We start from the raw sequence: 25140 nt of genomic DNA, 5'->3' as shown, positions 1-25140 counted from the left end.
TTGTCTGCCACAAACTCATTTATTATGATTGTCGGCTGCAAGACCATCAAAGGTGAAGATTGGGACTTTATTCAGTGTTCTCTCGACGTTCACCGTCGCTCTGCCTTGGCCGGGGGGGAGGTGGGAGTGGGGGGGGGGAACCATCCAGTGAGAGCTCCGGGTGATGGGGAGGGATTTGGCGGCGGGACGGGTGAGAGGTGAAGGGAAACCGCTGGCGGCGCCGCTGCTTCTTCGCTCCTTGTGCCGGGCCTTTGCCTCACGTTCATGGGGAGGAGAGATGCAGAAGACGGCGAGCTGGAAGTCGAGGCTGCGGGCGGGCGGCGGGAGGCTGCGGGCGCGGCTCGCCGGCCTGTGGCGGGACAAGTCCTGGATATTGTTCCAGCCGCGCTTCACGGTGCCGGTGGCCGCCTGCCTCTGGGTGGCCGAGATCTGTGTCAGCCTCTGGGTCATTCACAGGGTGCCTTGTAAGTCGGGGCCACGACTGCGGGCTGATATCCGATCACACAGGCCGCGGGGTGGTGGGCCTTTCTCCGTGGATCTCGTCCCAACTTGTCGGGCAGCAGCGAGCTGAGTGGTGGCGGCTCATTGAACTCGCCGCAGGGTCCGTCCCCTCATTGGGGAGAAAAAGGTCGAATTTCGTTTCTTCCATAAAGTAAGAATGAAAGCACTGCAGGTCAGGCAGAATCTGTCAGTAGAGAAATTGTTAATGCTTAAAGTCAGAACTAAAGAGAAAGATGGGAGAACAATTGGAAGGGATGGCTGTCATACAGTGGAATGATCTCTCCATTGCATTCTATGACAGCATAGAAGTGGGTCCATGTTGACTGTTTTGCCTTTCCACAGTGATTCTGTACGCTTAAACTAGGTCTGTCTTAGTGTATACCTAAAAGTTCTAAAAAGTAATAGTAATTTAACTTCAGGTGCTAGCAGAATCCTTTTTACTCATTTACGCCCCCATCCCCCTTGGAAACTTTTTCCTCTTGCCTGAAGATGTACCATATAACCGTTTACAGCACGGAAACAGGCCACGTCGGCCCTTCAAGTCCATACCGGTTTAAGAGAAGGAAGGTTCAGAAGTTTGGTGTTCATGGTGAAGCAGTAATTGAGATTTGTATCATAGGAAGAGTATCTCATTACTCCTCTGTTGCTTGAGGGAAAACAAACCCAGCCCATCTAATCTTTCCCTATTGACTAAACTGCTCCATTCCAGACCATGCACTGATCAGAACTATGCGCGATAACACCAATGTGGTGCAACAAGTGTTTTGTGAAGTTTCCAACCTGATCCATAAAGACAAGCATCCACTTTCCCCACTCGATCTACTGGTGTTGCCACTTTCAGGGAACTCAAGACTTGAACTCCTAGTTTCTTTTCCATGTTCCATTGTGCCCTACCATTTACTGTACATAACCTTCCCCTATTTGACTTCCCAAAAATGTATCTTTGTGGACTTGTCAGAATTCAATTCAATCTGCCAATCCTCTGCCTCAGTTTCTATCGGAGCTAAATGCTGCTTATTCTTTCTGGTATCCACAATGTACTAACTTTCCAATCATTGACCATGTTACTAATCTAATCTATATTGGCATCCAAGTCGTTGATGAATATTACAAGCAACAAGGGTTCAGCCAGCAATGATGTGATCCCACCACCAGATGAATTTTCCTCTGTCCCCTCTCTTTTCCACAGGGTCTGCTCCCTCTGTGACTCTCATTCGTTCCTTGCCACTAATTGCCCCTCTGTACTGACTGACCCACGTGAACACAGGAGGTGCTACACTTGTGCCCACACCTCCCTCACCATCATTCAGGACTCCAAACATTCCTTCGAAGTGAAGCAACCCTTATAAATCTGCAGGGTTATTTTTGGAATCTGGGTCTCTCATTGGAAAGACTCAGCACTGACTGGGAGATGATTTCATTGATCAACTTTGCTTTGTCTGCTGCAATAAGGGGAGCACCCAGTGGCCAGCCATTTTAATTCCATGCCCCATTGCCACACTGACATGTCCATCCATGGCCTTGTGCATGGTCAAACCAAAGCCATCTGCATAATTGGAGCAACAACACCTAATATTTGGTCTGGGGACTTGCCAACCAGATGGCATCAACATAGACTTCCCCAGTTTCTGTTAGGCCCTTCACCTATCTCCCTCTCTTCCCCTATTCCTGTCTCCTTTCTTCCAGCTCCCCACCCCCTTCTCTCCATTCAGAGCTACCCCTGTGGCTTTTCAGGACCTTTTTTCTTTCGGTCCTCCCACCAATAACACCTACAACCTCTTGGCCTGTGCTTCCCCCAGCCCCCCCTCCTTTTTATGCAGGCTGCTTTTTGCTTGAAATTAACAAAGGGCTCAGGGCTGAAACATTGGTTCCCATGGACACTACATAACCTGCAAAGTTTCCCAGCACTTTTGTGTATTGCACAATGGTTCCAGCTTGGATCTGATGGGTACACCTCTGGCCATAGAACTCTAATCAGAAAATCATCCTTCCACCATTAACCTCCCCCTCCAATTTTGCTTTGTGAGCAGTCCAGCTCATTAGTTCCCATTTGTGTCAAGCTAACTTACCTTGGATGCCTTCTGGGCCAGCCTTCAATGCAGGTGTTGTTAATGCTGCAATGTCTGGACAGTCTGATCTGAGCAGGTCAGACCATGTAGATGGAAGAGGGGAAAAAGAAAGCACAGATTGCCAGTCTCAATACAAATTAAGAGAATGAACAAGTAATCAAAAGTCAAAGATTTCAATAAGGAGTCATGAAGGCTGCAGTATGCTCAGACTAAATATGAAGTGTTCATCAAGCTTATCTTTGGCTTTTACAATAGTGAAGCAAGTCAAAGTGAGATGGAGAATTATTGTGGCAGGTATCTAGAAGCTCTCAGGGCAACTCCTACGGAGTAAATACTGGTGCTCCACATTAATCACCCAATCTGCATTTGATTTTTCCAGTGTGGAGGATACACATTATAAACACTAAATGCTATACACTGAAATGGAAGAAGTGTAATTAAATCCCTGCCTTGTTTTGTAACATGATTGACACAAGGTGTTTTCTTATGCCCTCTAAATCGGCTAAATTATATTTCATCAAAAGGCTATCTAACTTAGTTGTATTCAAATTTAATTTACTGCAATTGATTTTTTTCCCCAAAATTTGGTACTTTGAAACATTTTTTGTTCAGCCATTTCAAAGCATTTGCAATGAATCCTTCAGATGCAAATTCACTAGGGGGCTGCATTAGTGACACTTGGAATGCCGGGGAGTGTCTTCTCCATAGTCTCATCCTTGCATAAAAAGCTGATCTAACGAGGGATGGAAAAGACTGGATGCTCAGGAACTTTCCAATGCTGGTGGTTGAAGATGGAGCAGAGTGCTGTCCTCCTTCGACGATTCCTGATCTCACCCCAGAGTCCTTATAAAAACAATTTTGTAAAAACTTGCCCTGATTTTGTCTGTTGCCACCTTCTACCATGCTTTATGTGTCAACTTTTAAAGAATACTGGCCTTCCTGATTCAAATTAAAATCTGTTTGTCTTTGAATTGAGAGTGGCACTGTTACCATAGCAGTTACTGTAATACTGTTACAGCGCCAGTAACCCAGCTTCGAATCTGGTGCTGTCTGAAAGTAGTTTGTTCTCCCCTCGTCTTCGTGGGTTTCCTCTGGGTACTCCAGTTTCCTCCCACCCCTCAAAATATATGGGGGTTGTAAATTAATTAGGTGTAATTGGGCAGCACTGGCTCGTGGGCCATAAGGGCCTGTTAATGTGCTGTATGTCTAAAACAAATTTAAATTTTTTCTTGCTAACTTGTAGGAAGGAGACTTGGTCATTTTTAAAGTCAGCTGATTGGTACGGATAATCCTGCAACAAGCTAGCTATTGTGTTGGGCTGCACAGATCTGCAAGCGAACTGGGTCACGGAGGTGCAGGCTCGCGCTGGGCTGACATCACAATGATCCCAATGTGGTAGAGGGGGCCACAAAGAATCATGGAGGTGGTGCTGATCAGCTCTCGGAGAGTTCCAGTAAAGTTGGTTGGTTGGTAAAACTCATTCACAGCTTCTGTGTGGTTTTTAAATTTTGTTTGCTGCACAGCACACCGACCACACTTTTAGAAATTCAAAGCAAAAACAGAATGTTGGAAGCATTCATCAGGCCATCAGTTCGATTAGTAAAAGAACAACTGATGTTTTGAGTCAAGTAGAACCCTTGTCTCTCTTCCTCTCTCCTTCTCCTCACAACCTCTCTCCCATTGCCCACATTAGAACTAGAAATTTTTGAAAACAAGTGTGTTAATGCAGAGAGATTGAAAGGGGATGTAGACAGGGAATATCTGTGATAGGCTTCAGACCAAGTTATCGAGGTAAACAATTACTATAAAAAGAAACAACAATTGGAATCTGGGAAGGAAAGAAATAAGAAACTGCCATATCTGTGGGGATAAATGATAAAAAGCAGGGTGGTCAAATGATATTATTAAATCCCTGAGGATTTTGTGCTCACAGAGGATGAGGTACATTTACTCACGCTTAGTTTGGTTATTGTTGCGGCAATATAGATGGGGGAATGGAAGTCTATGATTATCCTTGTCAACTTGAAATGGGATCCCTTGCAATAGATGGCCATGAGTTGACAGTGAATTTTTCTCCTCACAGTCACTAATCTTACTCACAGGAAAGGAGTGTAGGTGCAAATTGAAGTGAATAAAGTATGTTTCCTTTTCATGTTTGGCCTTTTGAGAGATTGGGAGGATCATTTTGCATATGTTGCTCAATGTTTGTGTTAACTATTGATAATGCAATCTCAATCTTTTTTTTATCATTCTTGTGTTTATTAATCAGAAACAATAAAAAATATTGAAAAAGAAATGAATAAAGGTCAATGGTAGGTCATTACCACCTCTATCCATTACAGAAACTCCATTACACAGAAAATTATGCTGGCAACCTGTGGAATAGTGAAGGTCAATTTCACCTTTGAGATGTTAGACTGCATCTGCTTTCTGATTAATTTGAAAGATCGTGGTCATTATTTTAAAGACAGGTGGGAAAATCTCCATGGTATCCCAAGTTATAGAGTGTAGTAGGAGAGATAATTTGTTCATATTCATTTGGGCACTTGCTGTGTCCAAATTGGCCTCCAAATTTTTCCTGATTTAATTGGTTGTGATAAACTTTGGAATTTCCTGAAAGGATCAATGGATGGAAGCCATTCTTTCTTGCATGTACCTGTAGTTGCAGAATGTACTCCAACATCATGCTATTCAATCATTGCTATATATTCATTCTTTGTATCTTTGTGAGTTTTATAGAGTCATTCAGCTTGCAAATATGCCCTTCAGCCCAACTTGCCCATACTGACCAATAGTAATACTCTTGTCAACCTTAGATGAGCTATTAAAATAATCAACATTGGGGAGGAAAAGGGTTTTCTGGTTTAAACTAAGTTGATCAGTGAATTGGAAGTGATTTCTTCCATGGGGGAAAAAAGTGAAAAATTTAAAAAAAAAAGATATAATTCAAGACATTGTCAAAGGTAAAATTGTCTCTGTTTTCAGACACAGAAATTGACTGGAGAGCTTACATGGATGAAGTGGAAGGTGTGATTAATGGAACATATGATTACACTCAGTTAAAAGGGGACACAGGACCTCTAGTGTAAGTAGAGGGAATCTAATTGCTACTTTACAACTAGTTAATTGTCTGATCAAACAACTTGAGTGATCTGAGCTCATTAATTTAGTTAATTTGTATTTTACCACGACAATAATATATATTAGTAAACTTAAATTCATTAATTTACAGTAAAACCCCTGTTATCTGGATTTCAAGCAACTAGCAGCCTCAGGCAGCTGGCAAAAAAAAGTAAAATAAATAGGTTAAAAATACACTTTCGCTAATCACACAACACATTCTCAAGCAACTGCCAAATGTGCTTGTGCCAGATACCAGGAGTTTTACTGTAACTATATTTTCTTTCTTCATGTTTGAAGAGTAGCACTTGTGCCATCAGGGACTTTTCTTTGTCCTGCATTTTCTGTCATGTGTGAATCTAGATATCACTTTACAGGCCTCTATTGCAAGGTGTGTGTTTGGGCTGGCTGGCTAGCCACTTTTACAATGCATTCGAGAAAGTAGCTAGTTGCGACTGGTTTACTGGAGATCAGAGGTGCACTCTGAGAGTCATGGGCCTAGGCATCTATTCCAGCACTAATCTGTGGAACATATTTTGAACTTGTCTTTCATAATGCCGGCGTTAGCAAAAAGGTATGTGGTGTAAGAGACCTATTTGTGACCTTCTTTGGGTGGCATTTGGGGAAAGCAGTTTTGGAAATATTTTGAGTTAGGGTTAATGTTCCTTTTATACCACATTGTTTTTTTTTTAAAAAAAAAAAATATTATTTCTGATTCTGAAAATTGTTCTTTGTTACTTGTGGTCAAGGATGTAGTAAGAGGGTTTTATTTCAGTTCCTCAGGATGAAGGCTGACAGCTCAATAGATTAACTTCTAACTTTGAATAGTGAAGGTGAATTTTTTTTAAAGCTTCACCTGGCGGAAAAAGATAATTAAAGTTGAAATATTATCAATCTCAAAACAAACTCCAACCTACTTAACCCAGGCTTTACTAGATATGGTTTGAGAAGATTAGATCAGCATGCTCTGGCAACCTGCTTCACTCGATTGTGCCTCAATGAAAATCAAGCCTGTTAATCAAGCTGACTTCCAGGCAAGCAACTCTTTAAGAAAAGACACCTACCACAGCAGTTAAACTCCAGACAAGTTTCCCTTTCAAAGTATTCCCCAGCATTTTTAACCCACCTGCATTTGTATCCATTCGAGTATTTGTATTTGGGATTCTCAAGTTAAAGTGCAATATTCAAGTTCAGATTTATTGCCAGAGTGCATACATGACATCACATACAACGCTATGAATTTTTTTCCTGCGGCAATAGTGCATAAGATGCGTATACAAAAGAAAGAGATACAAACAAAGAAATATTCCTGCACCAAATAAATTTACACCACTGAAGATGTAATGTCAACTTCATTGACATTTTATTAATCTCCCTGTGAGTATTTTCTGAGTCTAGGCATACACATAATCATGGTATTTTTGTGAGATTCTAACAATGAGTCTTGTTAGCATTTTGCTCTTGCTAACCCAACAATGATGAGTCTTGTTAAATTATAATCCCCTGATCATCTATAATGGAGTATTAGTCATAAAGAAGGAAATTCTTTAATACTAAGCAGTCAGTATGGAAATGAACTGCAGTTATCATTCAGGCTGCAGCTACCTGAATGAGTATTAATTTTTACCAAAGACAACAGTAGTCAGGAGAGGGCAGTGCTGTTTCTCAGCTTCTGGAGTGATCAGGGTATTTCCATGAACCACCAGTCCAAGTTAAATCAGCTAACTGATTTTAAAAAGTGTAATATTTCTTGAAAGTTGTTTAGAACTAGATCTGAATGCAGTACGTTGATTGTGTTACAACTGAAGATACAAGCTGCTATCAAATGTGGATGCATCAGTATAGAGCAACGTTCAGAGTTGTTTGCTGGGATTAGCATGGATTAAACCAACACAATGCTGTTCCTTTGCAGATATCCTGCAGGATTTGTTTATATCTTCATGCTGCTGTACTACATCACTGGTCATGGAGTGAATATTCACCTTGCACAGTACATATTTGCCATTTTCTACCTCATAACACTGCTGCTGGTCTTTAACATTTATAATCATACAAAAAAGGTAAGCCCATATCAGATGTTCATGGTTTGAAATTAGCCCTATTTTGAAAATATTTGCATATTACCGTCTTGGGTTACATGTTCATTTCTATAATTACAAAATTAGACAATTGAATTCATGCAAAATCATAATAGCATTAAATACCTGGGTTAAATTAATAATATTTTTTTCAGTGTGATGAAATGAAATGCAAAGTGGCATAATCAGCCATGTTGCACACTCTGAATTGGAGGATCATCTCCTTGCCATTTCTTAATTCCCATTCAGTTAGTATGTTATTTAATTGCAAGTGTTGCCTAAATATTGGAAACTTTAATGTCTTGACTAGCAAAGGACTGTTCTCAAATCATTTTTTTAATGTCAAATTATATTGATTAGTCAGGTACTCATTCTTTAATTTACTTAATATTGCCTACCTCTGAGGCTGAGAACTCCATATACGTTCATCATGAAATTGCATCCTAATTTGGTGGTGTACAGCCTTTTGAATTACTATATTTTTGAACTTTTATCAACTATTTTTAAATTCTCTACTCCTTGACTGTTTAACTGATGGTGTCTGAATCCTTGCATCAGGTGAAAAGCAAGTAACTCATTCCATATCAGGCTTGCTCTGTAATGGACAGTATTTGCTTCTGATTTGAGATCACAAAATGTATATATAAGGTAAATAGTCAGTCTTACTCAACATTTCAGAGGTTAAGATCTGTAGCTTGGGCTGCCGATGGTTCGAACTGGTCTGTATGGCTTCAGAGGCTGTGGGAGCACTGGAGAGAAATGTCAGACGCTCCATATCCCTGAAGGAATTCTCTTTTGCTTCCCTTTCTCCTATTGTTAGGGGCACTGGACAATGCTCATTGCAACTCTTTGTGTTACGGCAGGCAAAAGTTCAAGTATATCATGTATATTACATTTTTAATGTATTATTATGTGACAATAAAAATAACCTTTAAAGCTTTATCCCCAGGGTAGTGGATTCTAAAATCATCAGGATTAGATTTTAAGTGAGAGGGCAAAGATTTAAAAGGGACCTGAGGGACACATTCTTCTCACAAAGGGTGGTGGATACATGGAACGATCTGCCAGAGGAAGTGGTGGGGGGCGGGGGGTACATTTAAAAAGAAATTTAAACATGGATGAATTGGAAAGGTTGAGAGGGTTGAAGACAGGCAAATGGAATTAGCTTGGATAGACAATTGGTTGGTATGGAAACGTTGGCCTGAAGTGCCTGTTCCTGTAGTGTAAAACTTTGCCTTTGTTATTTTTCTTAGGTTCCACCATTTGTGTTTTTCTTCATGTGCTGTGCCTCCTATCGGATCCATTCTATCTTTATCCTTCGACTCTTTAATGACCCCATTGCAATGATGATCCTCTATGTGGCTGTGAACCTTTTTCTGAGCAATCGCTGGTCACTAGGTTGTGGCTTATTTAGGCAAGTATTTTTTTTTTAAATTGTATTTTCATTTTGTAGAAACAGGAAAATATACTCACCTAAGAAGGAAGTCAATCCAAGCCATTCTCATCTGAAAAGAATGTAATCTACACTCTGCCTCATCTCATAAAATTGAGGAATCTCCTGGTGAGGTGGGGGAGGGATGAGGACAGAAAGAAAGCCCTGAAATTTCCTGCAAGTGGAGCTACCTGTGATTGCTTTTTCCAGATGAAACTATGGGTGATTATTTGTTTTCATCGGATTCTCCAGCATAAACTTTGTCCAGGAATCCAGCTTCAATGTGACCAATGATGCAGTGCACTGCACAGAGTTTTGTAATCCTAGAAGTAGTGTGGTGAGATCTAAATAAACATGACGCCAAAAGTGATTTATTTTTTAAGATAATAGACAATAGGAGCTGGAGTAGGCCCTTCGGCCCGTCGAGCCAGCACCACCATTTTACAGATCATGGCTGATCAGTACCCCTTTCCAGCCTTATCCCCATAACCCTTAACTCCTTTGCCCACTTGAGTCTTATCTAACTCTCTTTTGAACATAATCAGCGAACCTGCCTCTACCACCCTCTGTGGCAGAGCATTCCACAGATTCACACTTCTCTGGGTAAAAAAATGTTTTCTCATCTCTGTCCTAAAGGGCCTACCCTGTATTCTTAAACTATGCCCTCTAGTCCTCGTCTCCCCCATCATTGGGAACAAGTAATCCGACTTCACCCTGTCTATCCCCCTGATGATTTTGTATACCTCAATCATGTCCCCCCTCATCCTTCTAAACTCCATCGGATACAAGTCCAGTTTTTCTAGCCTTTCAGCATATGTCAATCCCGCCATCCCTGGAACTAACCTTGTAAATCTGCGATGCACACCCTCTATAGCTAGTATGTCCTTCCTCAAAATTGGAGACCAGAACTGGACGCAATACTCCAGATGGGGTCTCACCAGGGCCCTGTACAACTGCAGAAGGGCGTCTCTGTTCCTATACTCCAATCCCGTCTTTATGAAAGCCAACATGCTATTAGCCTTCTTCACAGCTTTCTGCTAGTCTTCAGTGACTGGTGAACAAGTACTCCCAGATCCATTTGCTCCTACCCACTCCCTAGCTTGTCTCCATTTAAATAATACTCAGCTTTCCTATTATTGCCCCCAAAATGGATTTAACCAATGCCGTGGGGTCTGACAAATTCAGTCATTGTGATTTCTCAATATGCATTTGAAATGTTTTTAATAGTAAAAACAACTTAAAATGCCTAAACATTAGAAACATACCAGATTAAATACATTTACAATAAAAGTCAAAAATCCAGACTGCTTGGGTGCTGGGCGAGTCTGGATTTTCAAGCAGTACTTAAAAAAAAATTAAGGAGATTAATTAAGAGATGAACAGGTAAATTTTGATAGATTATTAACAAAACACTTTTTCTTATAAAGTACAAACTACAAAAAAAATTAAATATTTATTCATTCATTTCCACAACTTCTGTGCATCTGTGGTACTTATGCATGCACACGCGCATACAAAAGCCTACTAAATTTTAAAAGTTTGAGAGTTTTCAAGATGTCCAGAATTTCTGTCATCTGGATTTTTGGTCTTTTACTGTAGTAACTCAAGTTTTTTTTTAGAAAAACTACCTGGCAACCGCTCTTTTCCATTGCAATAAATAGTATGAAGAAACCTTAACCAGGCTTCACCAATGGCTGACTTCCCAGAGTAGCTCTTGAGGAATTGAAAGAAGTTGCTTCTCCATGAGATCCTCAGTGGTGGAGCACAGTTGGGTTAAGCTTTGGTGAAGAAGTTGGGGATTTCAGTATTTTCTCCATGCTTGCCCAGGTCTCCCTTCCTGAGAATGGTGTTGGAAGATCCACTTGAAGCTGCCAGCATTTTATGGCCATATACAGGTCATTGAAAAATCATGAATCCAATTTGGTGCATGTACATGTATGATACTTTCTGACCTGCTGAGCATTTCCTGAGTAGATATATGCACAATTTTGCAGAGGTTTTTCAACCTTCTACATTTTTTACACCAATTAGAGTGTAAGCTAAGACTGTGCTTAAACCTGAGCTTGTATTGCACCACAACCTAGGTGTCTTTAAACTTTTTGAAATGAAGGGTTAAGATACCTGTTCTTTGCAAGGATTTTTGATGAACTGCCAACATCCTTTCTTGAATTGAAGGTAGTTTAATCCATGGCCATAGACATTGTTCCTTTTTATGTGAGAATTGTGATGGTGTTTCAGTTCCTGAGCAAAATTAATCTTGTTGTTTGCATCATCCAGACTAAAGAACCAGTTGGAATTTGATTTATATATTAAAAAAAATTTGTAAAGTAGTAATTAATTTTTTTAAATGTTTTATTTTTAAAAAGGCAGTGCCACGCTGAGAATGTAATGGAGATACTGGGTGATATTTTGACAAAGTTAAGAGCAGACCATAATGTACGCTGACCTAGTTTTGATTTTAAAGTTTGATTTAAATGAAATTTGTTTCCTAACCAGAGGTGATTAAAATGTGCATTTATAAGATTTATATAAAATTTGTATTTATTAATTCACAATATTGACAACACAGGGATAAAATTTCTAAATTTCACTTTGGCCATATGAACATGAAATCGAAAGAGAATTATGTAGCAGGCCAATTGATCAGCTCCACCAGTTCTGTATCAGTGTTCTGATACTGAAAATTTATTTGTGTATATACTTTTTTTTTAATCTGTGGGGCCAAGAATGAAAATTTTATTCTTTTTGTTCCCTGGGCAGTTTAGCAGTTTCCATAAAGATGAACATTTTGCTCTTCGCTCCAGGATTGTTGTTCCTTCTCGTCTCAGAGTTTGGGTTGGTGAGGACCATCCCAAAGGTGGGCATCTGTGCTGCACTGCAAGTATGTAGGTCTTCAATTGCTCTCTCAATTGGAAATGTAAACCTGCAATTTTTGAGAGTAAAATGTAAATTCTTAACATGATCACATTTCAATGATCTCAAGTTAAACCATTCCGAGGAAATGTTTTCAATCTATCTTGGTTTGTTTTTACAGAACATCTTAGTCATTCTCCTTCCATTAATTTGCTGTTAGTTATTTGATAAAAAGGCTTTGATCTTTCACTTGCAGTGTTCATTCCATACACCCCTCTTTGCTTTTCATGCAGTTGAAGATTTGTCCCATTCTAATGATTTATTTTGAAGTAATTTTTGTAATTTGCTTTTTCAAGCAGTTTTCCATTTTGCGCGTATCACCTTTTTAAAAGCAGTAAAGTCCATTTTCTCTCGTCTTTTCCAACGTTCATTTGATGTCTTGGACAATACCCATCACTTCATTAAGAAGTGGGCCCAATTCACAAAGTCTGCTCTCTCTTGACTTTGAGTATTACTTCCCTTCTCTGCAATAAAATGGTTAATCTCACTTTATTTGGTTCCTAATCAAATTTAGTTCACCCTTTTATATTATTTTCTGGTATTATAATATTTTGACTGAATTTGCAGAATTTGCTTTATATATTTGCATAATACTTATTTCTGAATTATTTCTGCACAAACTGCCGAATGTTTCATTCATTCCAACTGCAAATATAGGTAAATCCTTTTAAATGCTGATAGTCAAAGTTAATTTCATGTTCAAGTGGAAACTTTGTTTATTTTCAACTGGTATTTCACATTGCTTTGTACATGGCTGATGTGTGAAAAGATTAGATCAGATTAAATGTAGTCTTCTGCAGTAATGTCAAATCTGCACTCAAATTAAAATTATATGTCTACTTGTCCCATAATTACTTCTATCCACAACCCTTCAAGCATTTCTCATGCCTTCAAATACCAGAATAAATTGACAGCTTGCAGTCCACAGATGAAAGTAGCTTTGCAAATCAATTGTCTATAGTGAAATCCCTGGTATTTGGCACCTACGGGGATAGGATGTGAATTTTTTGGTTGACTGAGACACACTTTTGCAATCCATAACTAATACACCAGTGTTAAGAATACAGTTTAAACGATAAAAAAAACAGTGTAAAATGTAAAATAATTTGAAAAAAAATCAGTATTGTAGTCCTTAATTACGTGAAATTCACTTAAATCGGGTAATTCCTGTAATTTACAAAATTTCAATTTGAAGCCCGGTTGCTGGTGGTGTAAGATTGTTGCATTAGCCAACATGTTAACTGTGCTGCCATCATATAAGTAACCCCCTTCCTCCAAGTTTACACACAAAGATTTACTGATTTACAACATAAATACTCTTACTCAGCAGGAACAGGGAGACACTTTGGGAGAGTTGCTCCAGTGGTAAGTGGCATAGACCAGCTCTTCATCCTGGGCACTGCCATTTTATTCCAACACAGCATTATTGAAACTTTATTCAAATATCTGCTGTGGATGGGGGCATGGCTGAGGCACTCCAAATGTTTGCTTCCATTTTCACCAAGCGTTTCTGCGTTGCCTCAGAGACCATTTACTTTTACCATTTTAAGCTTTTATTTAAATTTGTATTAATTTTAAGAATTTATTTATTTATTTCCTCTTTTTTATTTGCCAATTGGTTTGCCATTTGCTTGAATTCCTTATACTGGGAATTTTACTGTATTATAGAATCAATCTGGATTTTATTTCCACTAAAATCATTTCGTTCCAGTATTTATATGATAGGACACCTGGTTAAAATTTGCATCATGTTTGTAACACATTAGAACTGCATGAGGAGACTGTGAAAATAGATTACTTATCATTTTCACACACTTTCATTAGTTAAATTAGCGGCCTTTTATTTGAAATTGCTGCCAGCGTTCTGCTGTACAGGATTGTTCTGAGTAATTGCATTTTCTTATCACATCCCTTGTTTGATTAGTGTGACTATTTTATTATTCTGGAAGAAATTAATGAGGTTTTGTTTAATATTGCTTTTTTTTTGTTAAGGATCAACCAACATTTATCTACTAAGTAAATGATTTTTAAATATAATTAATCCCTCAATATATCAATAAAATAATTAGATAATTCATTTTTAAAATATTTTATTTAAATCAACATATGATCAAGATAAGAAACAATAAGAAATTGCAATATTACAATGTTAACATGTTGAAAAAATATAAAAAGGGGGAAGGAAAAAAACCCAAGAACACTAATAAAAGTAAAACCTAGAAACAAAAAAACCCTTAAAGCCCCCCCCCCCAACCCAATCTAATCCCATAACTAATTTAAATCTATTATAAAATACATAATAACATCGCTATATATTAATTTGGATTGGTTCAGATGACACTCAAGGATCCCAAAAATATCATTCCAAAAATTGTTATTCATTCAGGTAAAACTTCACTGGTCAGGAGACTTCAAAATAAAAAAATATACAATTTTTATCTCATTATTCTAGCATGTTTATTCAGGTTCACATTGTTTGTCAGCAAAATGGGTGTTAGTGCATGCAAGTAACCTGACCGTATAAAGAAGACAACCTATGCAGTTCTGATTGGTCTAAATCTCAATTCATGGATCAAGTATTCGAAAATATTCCTCGAGAATAGCCTAGATCTGATGAAGATTAGTAGTCCACGACAACCGAAAAATGTAAAATAGGAATATAAGCCAAAGAGTAGGAATGACGGTGCTTTTAATTCTTCTCTTGAGTTTCATTCTATGATCTTCTGTCAATCGAATGTAGATTCAGGTCTCCTGAGTTCCCGGCTGAGCCTCCAGAACAGATGTAAATTGAAGTTTTACAATACATGTAGAGCAAAGGGAATGGTGTGGATTTGGAAAATAAGGACACCACTTACCCAGTTCCATTTATGGGTTTTGTAGACCCATGTTGATTGCATAGTATCTATTTTCATAAATTGGAATTCCTTGCTTTGCCTGGTTTCATGTTTGAGAACTGACTGGAATCAGGCCTTGGATATTGGGCATGCAGTGGCTGGGACTCTGTTTTGCAGCCATGTTTCCCCTTGACCTTGTCATGTTTATTCTAACTTGAAATAAACTGTCACTTGCAATAAAATTGAAATAAAGTGGGTGCAAAGCATTAAGTTCATTTAAAGGAAGCTCAAGTCAGTGTACTAATTCAGTTTTTTTTGTGTTAGCATTTGCAAAAGCAGTCGTAGATTACATACCAGATCAATTGAGTTTAAAGGTCATTTATCTTTATTTCCACAACTTCTGGCAGAACCATGATTCTCGTGTGTTCAAACACTGATAAAAACAAACCTGTCCTTCTTTCTCACTGTGTTCAGCCATTCACCCACATCTACTATTGTAAAGTAAATTTTCAAAGGAATGATCTCGAGATTGTTAAAACTCAAGTTACAGACTTGCACACTTGATATTTTTAAACTAACAGTAGAATTGATGCTCGAATATAAACTATAGTTGTTGAAGCAGAATGTTGTACAAGTTTCAATCTCATCAATTGCAAGCTGCTAAATAAATCTTTAATTCACAGTGGAGCATGAACTCACCTCCAAGTCAATCATGGGTGAGAAAGCAGTTGGTTGTTCCTTGTATCCTTTTGTCCAGAAGAATAGATAGGCAGGTAGTAAATAGTTAGTGAACATTTAATGATCATATCAGGGTTGCTTTGTCCATAAAGGAAGTGTTTCTGATTTATTGCAAAATTCTTTATTCATTACTACTTGCCTGCTGTATATTTTTAATCACTTTTTGCAAATGGAGATTTACCTGCACAGCAGTGTTAAATGATGTGATTACTGCCAAAATTGCTGGTGACATGAGGTAACAGTCCATTGAATAAAGTTTGTTATATTCATGACATGGAGACCAACAAACCAACAAATTGTACGTGTATATGTCAGCAAATAATCACTTGTAACTTTTACAACACTATTCTGCATGAAATGTCACAAATGAAAAGTTAAACTATACACTAAATCTTGAGTGGAAAGATGTGGTTAATTGTTCACAAACAAGTCCATAAAATTTCAATGAATCATTTTCACCTAAAAATAATTGTCCTTCCTCATTGAGAATGTGTCTGAAAACACTGCTCAGGTTGTTGATTAATATCGCTGATCATAACAATGTGGGACAATCTTTGAGTTCACGGCTGCTACAGTAGCTTCAAACTCCAAGTGAAGTTGTTGCTGTCAAGGTGCTCTGCACTTCAATGCTGAACCTATACTGGGTGATGCAGAGAGGACACAGACAAAGCATAACTACCCTACTTCCTGATTCCTGTGTTAGAAGATTGTTCACAGTCAGTAACTTCTGCAGGGAGTTCAGATTCATCTGCATTTGTGGACCAGTAGGACAGAATTTATGACAGACAGGTAGGTCTCATTGGATGAAATTATTCTTATCGGTTTTAATGATGGTCTTCAGATTTTTTTTTTTGCCTTCTACGTGGCATCTTGGTGTCAGAAGTCTCTTGACATGCAAAATGTTTCACAGCAACTTGAATCAGATGATTTGTGTCTGTGTTCACATCAGAGTAAATAAATTGTAGGTGTTGTAAATCTCTAACAAAAATAGAAAACGTTGGATGAATTGAGTAGGCCAAGCTACATCAGGACAGACAGAAGCAAGTGATGTGACCAGTTAAAGACCTTTCAACAGGATTGGAGAAGTTAATTTAAAAAAAAATCATGTTTTAGTTGAGAAGAGTGAAGAAAACAGGGAATGTTTGGAAAAGGATGCAGACGAAAGTTAACAATATAACAGAAATTTGCTCTGTTCTCTTCAGGCCTTCCCTTCTCTGCGATCTAAAACACACTTGTTTTCTCATTTTTCCATTCTGAAGAATCTTCTCTCCATCAATGCTGCTTGAACTGCTGAACGATTCGGCAATTTTCTTATTGATTCCTTCTGTGAAGTGGGGACGTTTTTTTTGACATATAACATGGTACTGGGCCCAATTTATGGAAATTTTGTTTTTGTGAAGTAAGAGTCAGGGGGGGGGGGAACACCAGCTTCTCAAAATTATATGCCCTAAATCAGTAGTTCCCAACCTTTTTCTTTCCACTTGCATACCACTTTAAATATTCTTTATGCCATAGGTTCTCTGTGATTAGTAAGGGATTTCTTAAGGTGGGATGTGGGTAGAAAGAAAAAGGTTGAAAACCACTGTTGTACCGAATTGACTCATCATGTGCACAGTTTCATAACTGCAAAGGAAATGGGCCAATTACAATTTTTCTCAAGCAAAATATTTCCGTAACAATTGGATCTAGAGCAGTAATTCTTAACCTTTCCTTCCCACTCACATCCCACCTTAAGCAATCCCTTACTAATCACAATGCACTGATGGTATAGGGATTACTTAAAGTGGTCTGTGAGTGGAAAGAGAAAGGTTGGGAGCCACTGCCCTAAAAGGATCGTTTGGTTTGGATTATCCACTTATTTTAAGTTGAACCTTCTGAAAGCAGGTCACACATGATCATTAACTCCTGCACTTCATTTTAAATTTAACATGGAAGTGGGAAGGTGTATATTTGTGGGATCATTTTAATCAGCGGAAAAAAAGTCACTTTGTCGAGTGACCGTTCCTGAATCCACCATACTAATGCCATCATGAAGAAAGCATGGTCAGCACTTCTACTTCCTCAGAAGGTTCGGTATATCATCAGAAACCTTGGCAAACTTCTACAGATGTGTAATGGAAAGAGCTGTCTGGTTGCGTCACAACCTGGTACGTGGATGTCAATACCTTGGAGCAGAACACCCTGCAAAAAAGTAATGGACGCAACCCAGTACATCACAGGCAAAACTCTCAGCAACAATGCATGGAATGCTGTGGTCAGAGAGTTGCAGCATTCATCAAAGATCCACTCCACACAGGACATGTTCTCCCTGCTTCCATCAGAAAAGATGTAAAAGTGCCACTAGACTTGTACCTCAAGGTTCAGGAATAGCTGCCATCTCTTAACCATCAGGCACCTGGACAGACACATTCAGAGACTCATTTAAGGGCCTCTTAATTTGCTGATTATGACTGAATATTTATTTTCTGTATTTGCACAGTCACGTTGTTTGCATTTCTTTTTTTTTGTATACATTTCTTTCTTGAATACAGTTTAGTGATTGGTAATTAGGAATTTTGCCTGGCCTGCAGGAAAAAAAATCTCAGGGTTTGTATGTGCTGTCATGTATGTACTCTGACAATAAATTATAACGTTAAAAACAATCTGCTCCATCATTTGGGAATCAAAAAGGAGTTGGGACTTGAAGGAAACCTTTGTTCAGTTATAGGAAGGAGAACTGAAAATAGTTGGTAGGTTTTTCAAAGAGCTGGTGCAATTATGACTGGGACATGTGGTTTATGATTCCACATATTGCTGGATTCACAACCAGATGATTAAAGTGTTTTTCTCTTTTAAACTGTTTAGGTAGTGTTGGGTTTGCCCTTCCTGATGGAAAATCCGGTTGGATATGTGGCAAGAGCATTTGACCTTGGCCGCCAATTTCTTTTCAAATGGACAGTGAACTGGCGCTTCCTGCCCGAGAGTGTCTTCCTGAATCGATACTTTCACCTTGCACTGTTGGTGGGACATCTGACTGTTTTGATTCTCTTTGCGCTCTGCAGATGGAAAAAGTATGTTTGTTTCTATCAGTTATGTCCATTAAATGTGTTTGGACATCTACGTCATTGCCCTTCATCCTTTTGTATGTTCATTCCCCCTCTTGTGTCTCTTCTCTTTCACTCCTGATTTGTTGGGTACAATCACATGTTCTAGAAATGTGCTGCTCAGTCCTTTTGAGAGCAGGTTAGTTATTTGCTCCGTTGGTTTTTATTCCACATGCACACCATGAAGGAAATTCATATAAACTGCAGTTGCTGGAAATATTAAGTAAAAACAGACAACATTGGGAATGCTCAGCAGGTCAGGCAGCATCTGTGAGAAAAGAAACTGAGTTAAAGTTGGGAAGGAGAACAAAAAAGGGGCTGGGAGATGCCTCTAATAGGATGAATGAGTTGATCAATGTCAGTCATGAATCTGTCAGGAAGAGTATGTGATTTTTAAAATTTTTTTTGTTCTCTGTTCCCAGACCATTGAGTTGTATAATATTTAAAATTTATAAATCCATCAACATCTATGGAGTCTATAGGGCCCAACAAGTTTAGGAAACAAATATTGGACATTGCTGGCCTCAGTCATAAGCACAGAAAAAAAACCCAATAAATTTTCAGTTGTTGAATTGCTCAAATCAACAAGAAAATATTGTATATTCCAACTTATTTACAGCCCTTTTAATTCTCAAGTTACTTCCTAATATACCCCTGATCTTTGTACCCCAATTTGTCCTAGATCTGAGTTGGGAATACTCTCGCTTCTGAAGACTCCAAAAGAGAGAAGAATACAGCACCAACCCTTAACAGCAAATCATATCCTTCCAAAATTGATGTTGTACTTAAGTTGTTGAGAGAGGTCACAAAATCATGGGAAACAAAGTCTGGATGGTAAGGCATGGTTAATCCAAGATGAAATACAAATGTTTGCAGTTGGTATTTTTCAGATGTAGCAGGTATACTACAAAGACAGCAAAATATGAAGTCTTTTTCCATGCAATGTCAATTCTGGGAAGATAATAGATTCTGCAACTAACGCATTATCTTCTTTCAGACAGACCAGGGCTTATTCCTTTGCATAATATATGCATATCTCCAGGAATATGACCTAATCATGGGAGACCCTGGGAGTTATCTAATATTGATGTTCCTGATAGTTTTCAATCAACAAAATTGGAGTCATTTGTAGATAACAAGGAATGTAACAGTAAACATTGATTGGCAACAAGCCACTCAGAACATCTTTGGAAATGAGTTAATTTATTGAGTCCAACTTACTCAATTTTTGCCATTTGTCCAATCATAGAATTAATGTTGCAATGTTTAGGTGGTGTTTCGTTTGCCCTTTCTGATGGAAAGTCCAGTTGAGAGATATAGCAAGTGTGTATGTAATCCAAAAGGTCAAGTGACTTGATTTACCATCAAGTGTTTTTGAACTTACTGAAACAATTTATGATGTTTTAAATGTCCAAGTGCTTATTTTTCCTTAATTGATGAGTACAAATTGTATATGTTCTCTTCACCTCGAATTTCATTGGTATCTGTTTCAGTCGATCATTACACTATCAATTCTATGTTTGGTACTTTCATACTCTGCCATACCTTTTGTGGAGCACACATGTGAAAAAACTTGCTCATCTCCTCAAGTAAGTTCCATTATTTCAATACATTACAGTACACATGATCCTTTTTTTAAACAAGGTCAGAGAAAGAAATGATCGCACAGTGTTTAAGATCATTTGCATCACCACAGTAAATGATGCAACTTGTGTGCATGAATTAAGATTGACGCAGCATTGGGGCATGGGTTGGTAAGTGGCAAATAACATTTGACACAGAAGTTCTAGATGATTTTCAACAAGAATCTAACGTGCCCTTGACATTCTATGGCGGTATTACAGCCATTGAAACAAAAGTCTGCAGATGCTGCGGTTATAGTAAAAACACAATGTCGGAGAAAGTCAGTAGGCTGCACAGCATACTTTGGATAGTACTTTATGCCGTGTGACCTGCTGACTTTCTCCAGTATTGTTTATATATGTCACAGCCAAACCAACTGCATAAATGGCCACAAGAGTAGATCAGAGGCTGGGTTTCTTCTGGTGAATAACCTGCCCCCTGGCACCGTAATGCCTTTCCACTATCTATGAACCCACGGGTCAAGAACCTGCCCCCTGACACTGTAAGGCCTTTCCACTATCTATTAACCCACGGGTCAAGAATGCAATGAGTGTATCCCCAGCAATTTCCTGGAAAGCAGCTCAATGTGTGCACCATCCACATTTTTTTCCATGGTGCCTGAAATCTAATTTTGTTTTAGTTTAGAATTAAACAAACAATGTAATTTGAGAAGTGACTAAAGAACCATTCTATTTTTCTTTGAATATTGGGGGGAAAGGATACTTTGGAGCAAGTCCACAAAGTAATTTTATTTGTAGTAAATTCTCAATTTTATTTAATCCAAGTTTTTAATTATTGAATATGATAAAAATATTTTATGCAGTTGTTCATTTAACAATAATTATTTTATTCAGTGTGATACCTAAGGGGAATAACATTTGGGTATGTTGCTGCAAATTTTATATAAAGTTTTTTAATTAAATTTCACCAATCAAATTTTGTTTATTTTTCTTTGTTCACAATATAATAATTATAGTTAATTTTATTTTAGTTAGGCATCAACAATAAAATGTCCAGACTGGCATTAACATCAACTTCTTTGGTTTCTGGTAATTTTCTTTTCTTTTCCCCTCCCCCTTCCCCACCCGCACCCCCCCCCCCCCCCCCAAGTCAGCACTCCACTCCCTTCCCTCCCTATTTACCTAACCATCCCTCCTCTCCTTGCTTGCTGCTGTGGCCTCCCTCCCTTCTCCACCTCCTGTCTTTGCAACCATGCCTCCCCCTTACCTTTTCATTTGGTCGCCTACCGACATTTTTCCATTATCTTGATGAACGACTCAAGCCCGAAACGTTGGTTATGTATTTTTATCTTTACTATATAAAGGACACTGTTTGATCTTCTGAGCTTCTCCAGCATTATGTCTGTGGACTTTCATGTTTTACTTCTCTATTTCTAGGTACTTTAATGTTGTAAAAGCATATTAAATTATGTACAGAATTTTTGCCTAAACTGATGACCCACTCCATTGGGGTTGATTATTTGCATAGGATTGGGCAGACATGAATGTCCTTGATCTCAGTTAATGATAAACAGATTGATTGAGATTACAATCTTTTAGATTTCATTCTGATTCAAGTGTTTAAAAGTAGATCATCATGTGATATCATCTTTTATTCTTCTTTCAGAGTTCTTATTTTAGGATTAATTGAGATGTCCTGGAATACATATCCCTCAACTATATACAGCTCTATCTCACTGCATGTGTGTCACATAATTATTCTTCTTTCTCTCTGGTCTGGCTATGTTGATCTTGAAGAGGGCACACCATCTGAAGACCATGATCAAATGAAAAAGAAGAAATGATTTATTGGACTTAAAGGTTAAGCTCCAGCTAGCAGTGAGAATTTCATTATATAATATACCATCAAAGTAAATGAGGATTTGTGGTTCTAACGATGGTATGGACACCAAAGCATTTCATGTGACTTGGATGGCTGAACCTTTGATTTTTGATGTCTTTTTGCACATACCTGGGGTGGCGAGGGTGGGGGGCGGGGGGGGGGGGGAGGTGGAGGGTGGAGGAGAGAGAACACCTCATTTTATTTGTGAAGAGCACAGGATTTCAACTCAGAGAATGAACATGGAGCAAAAGATCATTGCTGGACTTGCCTAGAGAATAGTTTTAGGTTAGCTTTTTTCATTGTGACTTTTCAGATTCTTTTATTTTTACTTAGCTTAAAAAATTGTCCTTTAGAAAGTTTGTGAAGTGAAATAACTCAGTTTCAAGAATTCACTTTTAAAGGTCATATTTAATGGCAGATCAACTAATTTTTCTTGATTTTTTTTGTCTGTTTATAAATGATTGCTTTCAAATTTTTCTTATCAAATGATGAAATTAAATTGTAATCAATTCCAACTGTGCAAATGCATGAGGGAATGAGGCAGTAACACCATGCCAAGTTTTACTTCAAGGGGATCTCCATATGTTGTCCATTTTGAGTTGTAGGTTACTCCTATTTTTGTCATGTGTATTCTATACATGTGAGATGTAAGTGGAGAAAGAGATGTTATCATTTATAGCACAAGAACTGATATTTGAGAATAGATCAACTGCCAGTGTTTATTTTTAAAGTAATGTGTACAAGAATTGCATACATGGAGGAAAAGAAAATCCTCTGGTCATGATGCATCATTTCCACTTAGTGCCACAGATTTCTTTGTTCATGTATGTGGTCTAAAAATTTGCAGATTACAGTATTTTTGTGTTAAATTTGTAATTAATAGGAGATAATGCAGTAGCTTCAAGTAAGCATGTTTCTATTTGGCGAAGTCATCCTCTGCAAATCATATGTACAGCTCTAAATTGAACAGAAAGTGCAGTCTACATTACAATAGGCATTTTTTCACATTCCCTTCACCCTGACCCCAAACGATTCCAAATGGACAATAGCATGGAGTACAACTGGACTTTTATACAAGTTTCAATTCTGTGAATTTTGAAGGACTCATCATGGTGACAAGATTCAATGAGGTACTAGCTTCCATATTTATTGAGGGAAAACAACCCCAAAACAGAGGATAAGAGTAAGGGAATCTAAAAATTTGCAGATTTTAGTAGTTAGTAGTTGCTGTTGATTCACTAAACAAAAGTTTGCAACCGAGGGGAAGAGTTGTAACCAACTCTGAGCCATACCAAAGCTAAAGTGGCAGAGATGTCAATTCAAGGTCCTGTAGCTCCTCAATGAATGGCCAAAAAAAAAATCAGGAGTCCATATTCTAGTCTGGTTCAATAACAAGGTTCATCTGGGAGGATTAAGTAACTCATGTGTTGAACTAAGAGTCAGCCTTTGGGAAGTATAGACTTGGGCAACTTCGTTGGTCATGTAATTCTCTGGGTAATAGAGCATGATTTGGGCCTCTCCGGACCATCCAGGATACTTGAACTCCAAAAAGGATATCATCTTCGCTCCTGGATATTTTAGTCTGTCAGGATCGGCAGAGATTTTCAGTCCCAATTTTCTCTAACCTTGGTGATTACAGTTTTAGCAAAGAAACATGGGATCAGATTGCCTTAAAGGGTAATTGGATTGTGGTACAATTTGGCCAATACCCCATGTCAATAAGGCCACCTGGAGAGTCTTCTTTTGGTTGCTCCTTGGCAAATTAATCACTGACAAAACATGCAGAAGATCTAGAATGGGAACTGCTTTTCTTATTTTAAATGATTCTCCAAACCCTTGTTCTTTCATTGATCTATTCTTAAAGCCATTGAGTTTATGGTATTTGGAAATTATCAATTTAGTCATACAGCACGGTAATGGGCCCTGCCCATGAGTCCCTGCTGCCCAATTGCATCCAATTGATGTACAACTCTGGTACATTTTTTTTTTTGAAGGGTGGGAGGAAACTGGAACACCGAAACCCACGCAGACAGGGAGAACATAAAGACAGCGGCGGATTCGAACCCCGGTCACTGGTGTGGTTATGCATTGCACTAACTGCGCTGCCCACATGCACATGTTTCTAAACCATTGACATGCATTTGCATCAGTATGAATTGGCAATCTATCATTGCTGAGTGATTTTATTTTTCCTGACTTTTCAACTACTTTCATTTTAGTCTTAATTACACTGTCCTTAAAATGTTATGCAAGTGATGTATGTTTTCTGAAAAGAATGTGCCCATAAATTCCTCTAACTCCTTCTTCAGGCAAATATGAATTCCATGTCTTTCAAAAGTGGCATTTTGTCCTGCATTTGTTGTAATTGTGAGAAAGTTTAAAGTAAGTTACAAAATGCATAATGTCTCTTGGTCTTGTTTAGACAGCCATTCTAGTCTGCATGTATGAACACAAATCAAGATGGATAGCTGTGAGCAATAATATAGTTGACATAATGATGACCAGTCTCAGGAATAACACCCTTAAGCCAAAATAAAAAAAAACTACCAACCATGATAAGACAAAGCCTCATTTATTCTGTGAAATGTGATCTCCAGGTTTTCACTCTCCTTGGAATGAAAAAAAAAAGCTGCCTGAATTGTTTTAGATACTGAAAATGATGACATTATTATTGTGAAGTTCTGCATTAACCCTTTATTTTTGTACTATCAAATGAAATGGTTCTAAAGCTTCTACTTTTACCTATCCCTTTCTTGGTGACTTCAGTAGCCTACATCTTTATCAACTACACGGTAGGCAAGAAAGGTATTAAATGAAATTAAAGAACAAAATCATATTTCAAGTGATTTAAATTACTTGAAATGCCCAAAAAGTTTCAATACTTCATGAAGACCTTGAATTGTTGCT

The 25140-nt window shown here is 38.2% G+C and overlaps 1 protein-coding gene across 5 annotated transcripts; it reads left to right on the top strand.

Moving 5' to 3' along the window:
• The first annotated feature begins 188 nt into the window (after positions 1-188).
• Positions 189-24786, top strand: alg3 (ALG3 alpha-1,3- mannosyltransferase). Of its 5 annotated transcripts, XM_069897215.1 has the most exons (10): positions 471-652; positions 3814-4036; positions 5556-5655; positions 7603-7750; positions 9022-9182; positions 11961-12081; positions 18530-18735; positions 19451-19528; positions 20214-20357; positions 22018-24786. In XM_069897215.1, the coding sequence occupies exons 2-10, from the start codon at positions 3988-3990 to the stop codon at positions 22193-22195; spliced, it is 1185 nt and encodes a 394-aa protein (XP_069753316.1). In that variant the 5' UTR covers positions 471-652; positions 3814-3987; the 3' UTR covers positions 22196-24786. The 5 variants fall into 5 exon arrangements, with proteins under 5 accessions (XP_069753315.1, XP_069753314.1, XP_069753316.1 ...); XM_069897214.1 differs by lacking the exons at positions 471-652; positions 3814-4036 and adding an exon at positions 189-464 and having other exon boundaries at positions 11961-12057; XM_069897213.1 differs by lacking the exons at positions 471-652; positions 3814-4036 and adding an exon at positions 189-464.
• The last annotated feature ends 354 nt before the right edge of the window (positions 24787-25140 follow it).

This window comes from Narcine bancroftii, chromosome 9 (assembly GCF_036971445.1).
Source record: "Narcine bancroftii isolate sNarBan1 chromosome 9, sNarBan1.hap1, whole genome shotgun sequence".
NCBI lineage: Eukaryota > Metazoa > Chordata > Chondrichthyes > Torpediniformes > Narcinidae > Narcine > Narcine bancroftii.
This window is presented reverse-complemented; position numbering and strand designations above follow the sequence as displayed.